Source organism: Papaver somniferum, chromosome 9 (genome assembly GCF_003573695.1).
Source record: "Papaver somniferum cultivar HN1 chromosome 9, ASM357369v1, whole genome shotgun sequence".
In the NCBI taxonomy this organism is placed as follows: domain Eukaryota; kingdom Viridiplantae; phylum Streptophyta; class Magnoliopsida; order Ranunculales; family Papaveraceae; genus Papaver; species Papaver somniferum.
In genome coordinates, this window is record NC_039366.1 from 139,331,021 (window position 1) to 139,346,496 (window position 15,476).

Below are 15,476 nucleotides of genomic sequence, written 5' to 3' on the forward strand. Positions count from 1 at the left end.
TCACACCTTCTTTAACTTGAAGTTGTTGACTGCAACTCAGGCGAAACCGTCGTCGACATATCTAAGAGCATCTCCAACAGAAGGTGCAAAAAATCCTATGTGTATTTTTTATTTAGTCACATAGAGTAAATGTAGGACCTCATATCAAAAAAACCATCTCCAACAGTAGAGAATTTGAACCTTAGAATTAAAAGAAAATTAGTGAAAAAGATGACGTGGAGGTGCAAAGGGAGGTGTAAATAACACTTTCTTGAATACCTTCATATTTAGTAATTGGTCCTTCCTATCTTGTAGGACCCTACTATTGGAGATGAATTTATGCCAAACGAAGGTCTAAAATCCTATGTGTCACTAAAAAAAAAATCCACACTCTGTTGGAGATGCTCTAAGAACATTAAGGATTAATAGGGAAAATGATAGGGTTAGTTCTGTCATTTTCATCTTAGTTTGTACTAGCTATTTTTTCTCTTCTATTTTCAACGAGAAGGACCAATTTAGAATTTATCCTAGCTATGATGTATGGATCTGCAAAACTAGTTTAAATAAACTCTGGCAGTCTGCTATGATATGGTTGATGAACATCGTAGCATTCATTCTCCTGGGATTCATAGGATGTTTTCGGGCAATCGCCATAATCTATGTAGCTAGTCATGCCATGTCCGTACAATGCACAATACTTGACCAAAGTTTAACCTCCATATCAAGCAGTTATTTATTTCAGTCCATCCGTGATTTGTTACAGATAGCATTTACATGAGCCTTCTCATACGTACTTATAAGATGAATAGAATTTAGATGCTCAACAGACTCCAGAAGATACATAGATGGGGGGGGGGGGGAGTGCAAGACATTTAGATGGTACAACAAAAAACTAACCTAAAACTAGCTTAACCCCGAGGTGGGATATAATAGACTCAACATATATACAGCAGGCATCAATTGAGTTGGATGAGAGGTGAGCGTGGAATGAGAGATGGTTTAAGTTCTTTAGAGGGTGTTGGTACGTATGGATGGTTTTCTCTAAATTCCTCGAGCAACGTTTCCATCGGCATAGCCCTGAGCGACTCGATTGTTCCCTTACTAGGTACATCTTGCTCTGATCTTGTTGGTGTTGTCCCACTTGGCTCATAGTCCTGCACAAATGATACAGAAATCCCATTTTTATGCAGTTCAATATGCAGTTCTATTGGATCATCATCATCCTTATCCTTTTATTTTTGAGATCAAATTCCACTGCATAAAGGCCCACCCAAATTTCGGGCTATGAAGGTGAGTCAAACTTACCATGTATCTCTTCTGCAAAGTGTTGTGAACTTGCCTCCCAATCTCTGATGCTTCACCGGCATGGTTTTCCAAAAGTTTCTCTTGTGCATTTGACTGAGCCTTGATAGCAGTCATTATCCCAGAGACTGATTCTTGGTCATGTTTTGATACACCTGTGACAAATAGAAGTAATAACAACAAACTAATTAAAGATCATCAGTGTGAATGGAAACCATGACATACAAAAGAAATTAAGCATCATCTGAAGAGTAGAGAATAAGAAGTTGTTGAAGACTCACTGTCGAAATGTTGAAGGATATTCTCACTAGTCTTTGTAACGTCCTCCTCTGCTGCAGCTCGTGCAGAACTAATCTCCATGTCGTGTTGTTCATTATTCTCAGAGGCATTCCTACAGTAAGAAAATATTAAAAAAGAAGAGCATTAGTTCTAATAAGAGATCATCGTGCCACCCTACTAATTAAATGTAGGAGCCCGACTATTTTCATTTTAGAGGGCTTATCTGACCATTTTGCATTCCAAGGAACTTAGAAAATGTACACAAGGAAGAAGAGACAACTTAAACAAACCTGACAAGAAATTCCATGGCTGAGACATGCTCACTATCCAGCACAAGAACAGATTCATGCATCTTCTTCCATTGCTTAGAAGCGTTCTCAACATTGCTTAAACTGGAAAAAACAATAAATGAGCAGATAAATTAGAAGTGAAAGAGAACAAAGTAATATACAGGGCAAACAGGCTGTTATATTAAAAGCTAAATTTGGTAAAAAACACCCTAATATAGGTAACTAACCATTGATTTAAGAGTAAATCCACGTGACAGTGAGTGGTAGAAGAATAATCTGCGGCATCTTTTGCATCAGTCTCTGCTTGATGGGAAAACGCCTGCCATTTCCTCTTGGCATCTGTCGTCATACCCTCAACTGCCACTGCATGGTCATCCAAAAATGCCTTGTTTTCTGTGATAGTGTTGCTCAGGCCAAAAAGTTTCTTGCCAACCTGTAAATGCAACAATCAACCGACCATACAAAAACCCTTTGCAAGAAAACACACGAAAATGGAATACCATTAGGAAATATACCAGCTCTTTCTGACGATTAATGTGGTTTGAGACCAAAATAGCCATATCTGCCAAAAGCTGCTCAGCTTCGGTTTTTGATTGTTCCTGCACGCGCATTATGCTAGAATGTCAGATAATGCAGGAAAATGCCTTTCCCACATAAAAAGGCAATCTTTTGTGGATAAGTCCTTTTCTGTTTTCTTTTTTCTTTCTTTCTCTCTGAAGCACTGTGTGCTTAAAGGAACATTTGTAGCTAAACTCCAAATACATACCTCATAAGCCGTCTGAAACTCAGCTATGTACTTTTGCTGAGTTTCATGAACTTGATCTGTGTGCCTGTCAAGCCTACATGATTGTTCCTTTATCCTATCAAGAAATCCAAGTATGGATTGTGACATCTCCTTGGTTTGTTCAATACTAATTTGAAATCTCTGAGGAGCACAAAGCAGGAAATTTGATGCATTAATCACTGAAATTTGCAATCTCAGAATTTCACAAAGACAGAACTGTCTAGATATATCATAGAAACAGAAACGAGAGACATACCTTATGCAATTCCTTAGAGAAGAGTGACATCTCCCCCTGGTGACTTGAAATAGTGCTTTGCAGTTCACCATGTATTGAGTTTGTTGTTTCCGCTACTGTGGATAGAAACTGGTGCAGATGGAAAAGAATAAGATTACTGAGACATTTGGCTAACAAAAGAAAAATGAAGATTGAAGCCAAACAAGAAGGAAGTCGATACCATACACGTAGTCCGTAGTTCAGATATGGAACTTACCTTTTCAATTGTATCGGCGTTGGCAGAGGTGACAGATGAGATCTCATCTAGGCTTGCATTGCTGCTGGCTTTGTGCAAGCGCATCACATTTTGCATTGCTTCAATATGAGAGACAAGCAGACCCCTCGAGCCTGCTACTTTTTTCTTTAAATCCACCGCCGACTGCAGGCAGAGAATGGCAAAAGGCAAGAAAGTTGATATTAGGATTTAACCATTTTAAACTGGAACTGGCAAATGCAAGCTATGATATGCTTACTATACCTGATCATGGTATTCAAGTAAAGACTGACATAGTTTTTCAACACTATGTATGTGTTCATTTTGCTCAGACAATGATGTAGAAACGGTACTACAAAGAGCATCAATCTTTATCGCAAGCTCTGCCTGGAAATTATCCACCACCGCTCTGTTTTTGACATTAAGTTTGTCTTCTCTATCTATGGTAACGATGTCCAGAAAAGCATCAGATAAAGAGATTATAGACTGGCTAAAGTCAAGGACCAACAATCCAGGTCACAGATTAGCAAATTACGGAAAATAGCAATGCTTACCAAGTTTAGAAAACAGCAAAGCATTTTCCTGAAGGGTTTTCTCCAGGTCAGAGCGCAGAATACAAGCTTGATTTGACAAAGCATTTTCTGCAACACCAAAGCAATATAATGAGCTGGAGTAGACTTAAACGTGTGAAATTCAATTAAGACAAGTATGTTCTGTGCCTGCTTTTTGCTGTTCTGAGATAATATAATCTCTCTCCTTCAGTGCATATTGAGATTTTTTGAGTTCCTCCTCCACTCTAGACAGTAATTTGCAAGTGTGGTCCAAATATTTCTGTAGATATTTTCACTATTAGCACAGCTTCAAGAATGAATTGGACAAAATCTAAAACCAGATTACTCAAGTCAAGAAACATGAAATAGCTCACCTGTGTGGTATCGAGTTTGCATCTTAAATCGCTAGCTTGTTGAACTTGACCATCATATTTTTCTTGAAGCTCCTCAATTTGCTTTTGTAAACACCGAAAATAATTACAGGAATGTATAAACACATAATAATAGTCCACATCGTAGACCCATATGCAAAAGGATATGAACCAGACCATGAACTAACCTTCTGATTAGCTTCCAGCGTTACTCCCATTTGTTCAATTTGATCAGCCATAGCCTAAAGCCAAAGGAAACCACGAACTTCATTAAAAAGATGAGTGTCAAAAGTAAATGAATTAGAAAAGGACGGCTTTAGCGTTGCTCCACTCTACTTAGCTTTGATATCTTCTTACTCACCTAAATATGCATTGGAATCTAAAGAAACATTATACAAAGCAAGCTCGTGTATATGTAAACAAGAAAGAAGACAATACCTTTCTTTCACTCTCCTCCTGATAGTACCGTTCCTTCGGAATGTAAACTCCATTTTTTTCACGTGTAGCATAAACCTCTGAAACAAAGTGATCAGTTGACTAGAGTGATGGTTGTAAGAACCAAAAGAAGATACAGGATAACTAAATTAAAAAAAGGTTAAATCTTGATAGTGTTGGAAGAGGCAACAAAAGTACCTGCTTTAAGCCGGTCAATTTCTCCATACAAGTCCTTGATTAGAGTTGTTTTCATCATTTTTTGGTTGACCTAACCATAATAAAAATGCAGAAATATGACATGTCAGTAGTGGAATAATGTCCATTTTATGTCCGATGTGAGTTACAATCTTACAGAAACTAGCTCCTCTCAGTCCATTTTACCAATAAAAATCGTGATAAAAACATGACACAATTTCATCTTGTGGTATTGGTCCAGTCAGTAAATAAGAGGAACACAATTTCATCTTGTGGTATGGCACAATAACATACAACATATGATCCGTGACAGTATAGTACTCAGTAATAATGAAAGCTGTGGAAATTAGCAAATAGAATTACCAACCTCGGGCTTATTTTTAATATTTTTCGCCCTGTGTGCATAGTCCAATGTACTTAACGTCTCTTCGAGACAGTGCACAGCCGGTGAGACGGTGGCAATTATGCATGTTTTTGTCCTCCCACCCAGTGAATCACGAAGTAATCTAGTGAGTTTACTATCCCTGAATTACAAAATATTATCGGATAAAGTAAGCAACCTAATTTAATGGATGAAGTACAACTCTAATTCAATGGATGAGAATAAACCTGTATGGAATGTGCCCAAGATGTTCAACTAGAGCATTTATTACACGACCTAAAGTAAGCAAGCTTTTGTTTATTTCTCCAGCTTCTCGAGCACGACCCTGGCAATAAAACCCATGTATGATATATGTTAAATCAACCCCATTTTGAAACTGCTGAAAGTTCCCTATAAGAAAGAAAAAATAAATTTGACTACCTCTCTAGCACCGGAACGACAAATGTTCTCTGACCCAGCCAAATCAACCAAATTCAACTTCCCACATTTAATTAGTTCCTCTCCTTCAGGTGTTGTTTCTTTAATGTGGATTGTGATCGAAAATAGAGAATGTGAACGACTGAGATAGAAACGCAAAAAGTTATAAAGAATGTGGAAATGTAAACTAAACATAAACACTGTGAAGAGAGTGAATCCTGACCTAGATTGCTTGTTCAATAGTGTTTCTGCGGTGCGACGTTTGGCAGAACCCCTTTCTAATAAAGTGAAAATCTCATTGGTGTTTGTTACAATTTCTTCCTCTAGTCCTCTTACCAGGACTCCACCCTTGCCATCCTCCATGAGAGGTAATTGCTTTTTTTGCTTCTCCTCCACAGAAAACTTTGTTATTTCTTCATGAGCCAGCAAATCAGTAATCTCCTCATTGTAAAGCTCCAAAAATGTAACCTTGACACTATACTCAGCATTTTGACTTTCCAGCGTGTCGAAAATCTGTTTAACGGCTCTTGGTATAACACCAGCTTCTGCTGGCAATTGGTCTGAAGCTCCATTCTGCAATAGTGATAGCAGCACAAAAGCAGAAGCCAATCAATCTTATACCCATAAACTATATTAAAGGAAAAATTCCCAAAATTCTCAACAAATAAAGACAGATAGCATTAACTCATTACCTTGGATTTCCTGCTTTCCCCTTCCATTGTAAAGGTTTTACCGGTACCAGTTTGACCATAGGCGAAAATGGTACAATTGAATCCTTCTAATACCTCATTTACAATAGGAACTACAGCTTGATCATATAACTCTTTTTGTTGAGCTGCTGGACCAAACACCTACAGATCAACAATTCAATATTTTAACTAACCAAAATAAACAAATCAAAATCCGCGAAATCACAAATAACAACATATATTTATCTAATTCATTTGCTTAAACTCGTACTACTAAGTAACCAGTAACAGTTATTCAAGATGCAAATGATACCTAAAGTTTCACATCAAAGTAAACCTAATTTCAAGGAAAAAAGAAAAATCACCTTATCAAAAGTGAAAACCCTATCAATCTGTTTCCCGGCAATGTTTTGAGAAACAGCAACTTCTCTTTGATAATCATTGCAGGTAACAACCTGTGGTGCGTTATTACGCAGCTCATCGTCACTAAACGGCCTGTAAAATGATTCCAACACCTATGTTAATTCAAAACCCCTAAATAAACTAACGACGCATTTTTCATAAGATAAAATGAAGAAAAAAAACCCTAGTTTTGGGGGATTTACCTGCAACGAAGAAGGACTTGAACATTTACGCCTTTTTCCTTCTCCTGCCGACTTGACATATTTTTCTTCAGTATATGTAAAGATGATCAGAAGATATAGAGAAAGATCTTGTGATGATTTATGTGTAAACCCTAGAAATGCTCTCGAATTTTAGAAGATCTACTTCTCTCTCTATCTCTCTGAGACGGAGCGGGATTTGATTGATATTTGAATTTCTGAGACCAACGGTGTTTAAACTTTAAACTATAGATACGAGATTAGAAAAGTCTATATGACAATTTTAACCCTTATGAACTAAGTTAATTTCAGATGCTAACCTAATTTTGAATTTCAAAAGCTACTCGATACTGTGCGTATGACAGTGTTACAAGGAAATATAGGTGACACGCTTCTATTATCGGTACCGTGAACCAGAAATTTTGAAAAGTTGGTGAGATTCCGTCATTTACCAATGAGAGCAAGCCTTTCCCGCTCCATAGGTCCCAGTCGTGCCTTAAGAGTCGTACAGTCCAACCTCGATAAACGAATTTTCGATAAATGAATAACCTCGTCAAATGAATAATTTTTTCCAGTCACGACATGGACCAAGGTGATAAATGAATAACCTCGCTTAATACATTAATGAATAAAAAAAATTGGATCCTTAAAGGCCATATAGAAATATAAACGAATAATCACTGAATTATATATAAAGAAATATATAAAAATAAACCACGATACATAATCAGAAATTTTACATAAAAACATATGTGGAAATGAACTCAACAAAATTCATCTATGGTTGATTGTCTTTTTCTTCCACCCAAACCAAAATGTACCGTATCCTTAATTTTATGCAATGCTTGCATAATTTCTGGAATATTTTGCTCGTGTTATAGCAAATAATTTTTTAAAGTGACCATCACTTGAAAAGGATCTTTAGATGACACATTTGGTACGACGCTACTATCATCTGGTTTAGGATCATTCTCAGTATTCATTACCGACTCAATAATTTCTTCGTCTGTTGGAAACTCCATAACTGCATCATCCTCGTTAGGATAGTTCAAATGATGTTCGACGTCCATCACATTTCTATAACGTAAATTAGAAATGACGCCAGTTAATCCTTGGATTTCTTCTTCTAATTGACCATTTTATGGTATACTTGTACATTTTCTCCTATACTCCCTCCGTCCTATTTTAGATGCTAAAATTGAGGATTTTTTTGTCCTAGAATACTTGCTATACTTCATATTTTTCCACCTTTTATCCTGATTTTCCCATAACTTGGAGTCATGCCATAATATGGAGAATTGTGTATTTCAATTTTCAAGACACACTCTTAAATACTTTTCTCTATATATTTCCTCTAATATGAATTTTTCCAACAAAACAACAAAAACCTAGACATCTAAAACTGGGAACATTAAATACTAACCTAGGATAATTGTGGAAAAAAAACTATTCTCTTTGTATTTCTTAATCTTTGTGCAAAATCCTATTTTGGCATCTAAATTAGGTCGGAGGGAGTACAATTTAACTTTTTAATTAAGAAAATATTGTCTAAATGAATTTTATTCATTTATCGATAAATAAATAACCCCGCTAAACGAATATTTTTTCTTGGTCCCGAGAGCATTCATTTATCGAGGTTCGACTGTATATGTGTTAGACAGAGGTTGTTTTCGGGTCCAAAGTCAGATCTTCGCAGTCATATAGTAGTAAATTTTGTCCGTCACTTGCTCTATTTTTAGATAGCGAAAATTTTATTGCTCAGAGTCAGGGTGAAGAAGTATTTTGGCTTCTTACCATAAGGATATAACAGAAGAAAAATTATCAAACTGCACAATTACTGTAGCCGTTAGCGTGACAGATTTGGTTATTGCATTTGTAACCTATTTGTCATCTCGATTTACAAAAAGAAAAGCAACGGTAATTAAAAGGAAAAATTGAAAATATGTCCCGTTTTCACCAATATGTTTGGGGATCTATCCCATACAGACAAAAATTAGTGAATCTGTCCCAGCCGTTCAAAAACTTGTTAAATAGTCAATATTGTTTGTTGACTGGTCAACACGGGATATCCTACCCTCGTAAAGTTACAAAGTATACCCTAAATCCAAACAAAGTTGTTGTCTCTTCGTCTCTTTTGGAAACTTTCACAGGATAATGAAAGCCATTCTTTAATGTTCATCTTCTTCTGCAATTGCTAGGGTAATTGACTAGTCATCACCATCGTCACCAACAGTTTATGAAACTCATCTACTCCAATTTTGGCTATAATCCCTAGCAATAGCATCCTTTCTTCGACAATTTCTTCCTTTTATCATTAAAATAAGAAAAAATTTAAGATTAAAAACCAAACCGGAAAAGAATCTAGTAATGATAGTTGACACTAAAGAGAGTAAAGAAGGAGCAAGATTATCAATTCATAGATTTTTCAATTTACCTGAAACATATATGAATAATTCTTGTTTCTTTAGGTAATAATGAAGCTAAAAATGATCTGAAAACCTTAGTTATTATTGATTGTGGTGTAAAAGATCACACTTGGATTTTCTGAGAATTTTCAGTCCGGGTGTTTATGATTGTCATGATTGTTGTTGGGTTTAGGGAATTGATGGATTTATATTTCTTAGGGTATGTGGTGGTGTTTTGTGGAAGAGATATAGAAGTCTTGCAGGGAACGGAGTGGTTGTTAAGAAGAGGATCGGAGAAGAAGAGTCGAAATTTTAAGTTTAATGTTAACCATCTAGTCTTTTACCTGCTCAAAAAACGAAAATTGCTGAAGTTGGATACTCGTTGATATAAACGATCCAATAAAGATGAAAAAGTTGTAGAAGTGGTGGCTAGAGGTGAAAGCTTCTTCAATGGAGGTATAACAGACTTTTTTTCGCATGTGCAAAACAACATGGGTGGAATCTTGACTACTTAACTAGTGGGATAGATTCACTAATTTTTACCGTTATCGGATAAATCCCCAAACAAATTAGTGAAAACGGGACATATTCCCAGTTTTCCCATAATTAAAAGTGGAACTCAAATGTTTGATCTCTTATATTATATTTCGGTTTTCCCGTTGTATGGTTAATAATTCTCCAGCGATAGCTTGAATAACTAACTTTGCATCAGCTCCGACGTGAATCCTCTCTAAAAGCTTTTCCTTTGACATATCAAAGTCGGACGAACAACCATGCACTCCCTTGCTTTTGGACTTAAATCTCCAAATTTCCTTTAATCCTTTTACACACACTTGTATGATCACGAATTACAATCCCAGTACCAAGTTGGTTAGTATAATGGTCAAGAGAAGCATCAACATTAAATTTAACAATGCCTTGTGGAGGAGGTAACCATTGGGAAATTCTATTATCATTATTGTACGGATGACTAGCGCAATTATTATGCAAACAAGAAGCTAAATGATAATGTATCTTATTAATCGAGTTAAAGGTGTTAAGAGGTACTCCCTGAAACACAACTTCACATCTGTTTTTCTAGATAACCCAGGATCCAATCAATAAGAATATAACTGAGCCAACTAGTAACCCATTTAGAGACGCTACTGCAATGACTTCTTACTACATCTATATCAATGTTAATACCTCTCCAAAATGCTCTATTGTGTGTTTTCATTCAAGCGGTAAATGCTTAATAGTTTCTTCACTGTGACCATATACACACCACACTAAGTCTCAATGTTACTGTTATGAATAGCCAGTATGCTTCCGGTAGGATGAATTTCACGAATGCATTTCCATGCAAATAGTAACCTAGTGTGCAGAGCTGCAATTCTATAAGGCTTTCTACAATGTATGCTATATAGTTCTCCCATTAATTTTAACTTCTATGGAGCACTTTGTCATGATTGTATATAAGCATTTTTTTTACTAAGAATTACTATCTTTGGTTGGTGTCCACATCATCACATCTTCTTTTAAGGTATCATGACAAAGTGCTCCATAGAAGTTAAAATTAATGGGAGAACTATATAGCATACATTATCTCAAAACATGTTTTGAATTCTTTTATAAGTATCAGCCTCAAACATTTGATCCAAAAGATTGACATTCCAGGTGTTGGTTTCAGGAACTAGTAATTCAATAACATCTTGATAAAACACGTATAAACCATTAATTAGAATTGGTGGATTATCACTACCAAGTATCCATTTATCCAACCATATCTTAGTTCTCTTGCCATTGTTGATTCTCATGAAATAATTTTGTTGAACAATTTGAAGACTTTTAGTGATACCATTCCATGTATAAAAACAATTCTTAGCTTCCACAATTTGATGAGGAATATTACCATTTTTGAAGTATTTGCTTCCAAGAAGTTGCACCCGGAGTTGATCATCTTTATTACACACTCTCCAAGCAAGCTTAATGAGCAAAACTAAGTTAAGTTTCTCTAAATCTATGAATACAAGTCCTATGATGTCTTTAGGCTTACACACCTTATGCCAAGCAATATGATTAGCACTTCTACTAGAAGTATGACCCCGAAAGAATTTTTTTTGTCTAGTAGTCAACTTATTAATGAGTTGATTTGGTAGCTTGAAAATACCCATTAGGTAGACAAGAACAATATTAAGAATATGTTTAATCATAGTAGATCTACCTGCTTGAGTGCGAAAGATTGATGAACATGTGGATAATTTCTTTTCAAAATTTTCCTCAATTGACTTGAAGGACTCCTACTTAGAGTGACCAAGTATAAGTGGTGATCCCAAATAATTTTCTTTTGGGATCATTATCTTGACACCAAGAATGTATAAGTGTATCAACCACTTCAAGCTTAGTGTGCTTGCCGAAATGTACTGCAGGGTTCTCAAAATTTATCACCTGGCCAGATTGAGTGCTGAAATTGTGTAGTAGCTCAAGAAGATAGTTAACTGAAGAATGATTAGCTTGAGTGGAAATCAAGTAGTCATCTGCAAATAGAAAATGATTAATGGATGGAGAATTAGATGCCACTTTAATACCTTTAATGTTATTGTTCTTTTGAGAAGCAATAAGATGTCTGGATGAAAATCCATGGTAAGGATGAAAAGATAAGGTGATAATGGATCATCTTGTCTTATATATATATGGGTATATATATATATACCCCTAGTTCGATGAAACTCTTCACGTGGAGAACCATTTAACATCATTGATAGGAAGGTAGCACTGATCAATATATTGATGAATAAGCTCACAAAAATCAAGTTAAAATACTTGAGAACCTTGATAAAAACTCTCATTCAAGTCTGTCAAATGCTTTTGACATATTAAGATTTAACGTCATCCAACCAATTTGACCTCTTTCTTTTTTCATATAATGAATAATATTTCGAGTTTGTCACTAATAAGTCTACCTGACACATATACAACTTAATATGGTGAAATAGTTTTCTCCATGAATGGTTTTATCCTGTTGATGATATAATCTTATAAGAAGTATTGCATAGCCCAATTGATCTGTAATCTGCATCACATATTGATTTCTTCTTTTTTTGGTATAAGAGAGATATGAGTTATGTTAATCTGCTTGAGAATGTGATTAGTATGGAAAAACCTTGAGACCATCATACAAACATCTTCGCCCACTATGTTTCATTGACTCTTATAGAAACTAGCTTGAAAACCTTTAGGTCTTGGTGCACTCCAATTTTTCTACTTTTTTGAGTTTTAAAGATTTCTCGATTGGTTTGTGATCTGGTAAGGAGTATATTTTCTTCAGCTGAGATAATAGTAGGTAAGACTTCATAAAAACCTTCTTCAAGACTTGGATTTATAGAAGTACTAATGTCCATGAAATGTTGAGGATGTGATATCCTCTCTAGAATGCAACCACTATTTGTTATGCTCTTGTATGGATATTTCTTGTAATCTTTCTGTTAGTTTTGTTCTACAAGTAATTTGTGTTGTTGTCCATGTCTTTCATAAAATGATCTATGGACTTCTGTTGATAGAATTCACTCTGAACTTCATGCTAGTTGTTCAACTCTTTGTTGATAATGATAACTTGGTCATGGATGTTGGAATATGGAGGCTGAGCTTGAATAACACTTAATTCTTGTTGTAGATCATCTATTTTTCATTGATATTACTAAAATGCTCCTTATTCTATATTGGTAATTTTTTCATTGTTGATTGCAGCTTCTTGACTAGTTGAAAAATAGGTGAACCATTGACAGTCTTCCAACCACTAGCAATAACAGTAGCACAAGCATCATCATTTAGCCATGTTAATAAAAATGAAAAAGGTTTCCAGCAACTAGGAATTGCAACATCAGTGACAAGCACGATCGGGGTGTGATCACTACCTACTTCGTTAAGATGTATAAGTTTAGCATTAGGAAAATTTATACTTAATTTCTTAATCTATCTTAGATCTCCCAGTCCCTGTACCTAAGTTGTTGCTAGTCCAAGTATAATTTTTCCCCAACATAACCAATATCTTCAAGACCACTATAAGAAACTATCTTGTTGACCCAACTATCAGTGGAGGAAGAGGTACTGTTACCAACATCCATTAAATGAAAATTAAGGTTCCTATAAGAATTCAAGGAGTGTTGTTGGATCTGCTAATTTGGTTGATGTAATTTCATTGATATTTCTAGTGTAACTAGAAAAACCATACATACATTTGAGCAAGAATTCTGATTTGCTAGAATCAACTTGTACCAGAACATTAAACATATCATTTTTCAGCACCTACTATGTCACAAGTGAATCCGTTTTTCATAAAAGTACTGAACCACCAGAGAGACCCTCAGGCTCAATGAAAGCACAATTGGGGTATTGAAATTGTTTTAGCAGTGGTTTACTCTTAACTTGACTAAGTTTACTTTCACATAGAAAAATGATGTCCGGATTTTGAGATCGAATCAAATCACTAAGATGATTTCTATTCAAAGAGAATTTGAATCCCTGGACATTTCATTAACAATACCAATGAGACAAAAAACTAGAGACCAAATAGATATATTAAGGTTAAAAAAACCAGTGGAAATGATTATATATGCGCATAGCGGGTATATGCAGATTGATAGTTATGCTTATGTTGAAAAAAAGAATATGCAAATTAATGAGCTGATTAATAAACTAAGTAGTATGCTTAAAAAGTGTGTGCAAAGTACAAAAACAATTACTTAGAATTGAAAGTGTAATAAATACCTGATTCTCATTTTCTATTTTAGTTGTTTGTTTATCTCCAGTTGTGAACCTTTGCGATGTTTGAATGTTTTAGTGTTATCAGAGATGGAATTTGGGAATGTGGATTGAGTCATTAAATATCATATGTGTTTTTCCAAGTATAATGTCATTTGTGATTTCTGGATAATATTTTTTGAGCACAAAATCCATGTTTATAGCTACACCACATCTTTAAGAGGCACAAAAACAATTGGCTTGATAAACTTCTTCCGATTCTTTTTAGATGCAGGTGCAGTATTAGTAGTGACAGTCGAGATGTTTTTCCTCTTATTGTTAACCTTTCTAAGGAAGTCTCATCTGCTTTGACTAAGAAATTGGCAACATCTTTACAGTCCTCCTTTGAGTGGTTAATGACATAACATTCAGGATATATATGCTATTTGGTTGCCTCTCATAAAAAATTTGATCCAGCGACTGATGCCTGCATTTGTAATAACCTTGACTCCCCTTAAATATGGATTTGAGAGATCAATTAATGTTGACACAAACTTTAACGAGATTTCAACCAGCTGGTATTGCATCTTTAGGTTCAATATCAGTTATTTTTCATATTATTTATCCCATCTTAGTCACAGCAGCTACATTCATTTTTCTGGCAGAAGATACTTGAGTTGAATTCATAATTGTTGAAAACCTCAGTATTTCTCAGTGTAAAGCATATTTGGAGTGTAGTCATGTACAAAAAGCAGATGTTTATTGATTCTCCATGGTAGATCCTCAATTACTTTATTCAAGAATGTCTAGCTGTTGAACTTATAAATCAGTATATTAGGGTCAATCTCTACTATTTTTAGATCCTTTGGAGCCATGAAAGGCCAAGTAAACTTGATGAATTTCTCTACGGTTTGATAACTCATCCTTCCTTCTATGACAATTTTTCCAATAACACTTTCTTTCCAATTTGATTCCTCTTATTCTTGATTGGTGTTATCTTGCTAGAAGACCACAAATTCATTAGAATCTCCTAAATCCAAAGTTGCTTGCTTGAACTTGTTAACCTAGTCACGCCAACTTGACTAGAGCTTCCCGCCTCCATTTTGCAGATAGTTTTAGGGTCTGTTGTTAGAGCATAGCTCGGTCAACCTCGCATGCGTTGCTATCTTAAGCATGTTTGTCAATGTTAGTGATCAAAACTATGAGTCTTGATTTCTAGCCTACATAGCTAAGTCTCGGATTAGGATAGAAAAGTGTAGTTGAGATCAAGGACTTCATGGAGATTCATCATACAACGACGAAGATCTATATAAGGAACCGTGGAACTTCATCAACAAAAAGTTATGTGGATACTTGAACTTATCTATCACTCAAAAGTCTATCTCTTCTATCTCCTACTTCTTATGAGACAAAAGTCGCATGCTATAAAGACTAGATCATACACATTTGACATTTCGAGCTGAGCATTCATTGCTTATCTTTTTCTCGAAATCGTGTGTTGGTAAAGCGTTTCGCTTTGATCAAGTTTATCTTCACCTAGTGACCAAAGTCATGAAAAGTTTCAATCACTTTGAAAATTGCTCTAACG

The 15,476-nt window shown here is 35.3% G+C and overlaps 1 protein-coding gene across 1 annotated transcript; it reads right to left on the minus strand.

Annotated features, from left to right (window-relative positions):
* Nucleotides 1-691: 691 nt before the first annotated feature.
* On the minus strand, nucleotides 692-6,958 carry LOC113308606 (kinesin-like protein KIN-5C). The gene is made up of 23 exons (XM_026557065.1): nucleotides 6,768-6,958; nucleotides 6,528-6,657; nucleotides 6,166-6,324; nucleotides 5,697-6,046; nucleotides 5,477-5,615; nucleotides 5,284-5,381; nucleotides 5,042-5,198; nucleotides 4,678-4,747; nucleotides 4,483-4,559; nucleotides 4,233-4,286; nucleotides 4,048-4,128; nucleotides 3,842-3,953; nucleotides 3,677-3,763; nucleotides 3,387-3,562; nucleotides 3,126-3,287; nucleotides 2,891-2,998; nucleotides 2,617-2,775; nucleotides 2,366-2,449; nucleotides 2,078-2,283; nucleotides 1,851-1,952; nucleotides 1,563-1,672; nucleotides 1,285-1,436; nucleotides 692-1,133 (listed from the first exon to the last, which is right to left on the minus strand). The coding sequence occupies exons 1-23, from the start codon at nucleotides 6,824-6,826 to the stop codon at nucleotides 936-938; spliced, it is 3,030 nt and encodes a 1,009-aa protein (XP_026412850.1). The 5' UTR covers nucleotides 6,827-6,958; the 3' UTR covers nucleotides 692-935.
* Between the last annotated feature and the right edge of the window lie 8,518 nt (nucleotides 6,959-15,476).

Bases quoted from the DNA above. Each gene is read 5' to 3' on its own strand.
- LOC113308606 (XM_026557065.1), bottom strand. From the start codon at position 6,826: ATGTCAAGTCGGCAGGAGAAGGAAAAAGGCGTAAATGTTCAAGTCCTT. The intron at 3,563-3,676 runs GTAAGCATTGCT...TCGTTACCATAG, and splicing joins TTTGCTGTTTTCTAAACTTG to ATAGAGAAGACAAACTTAAT. The intron at 2,284-2,365 runs GTATATTTCCTA...TTGCATTTACAG, and splicing joins TTAATCGTCAGAAAGAGCTG to GTTGGCAAGAAACTTTTTGG.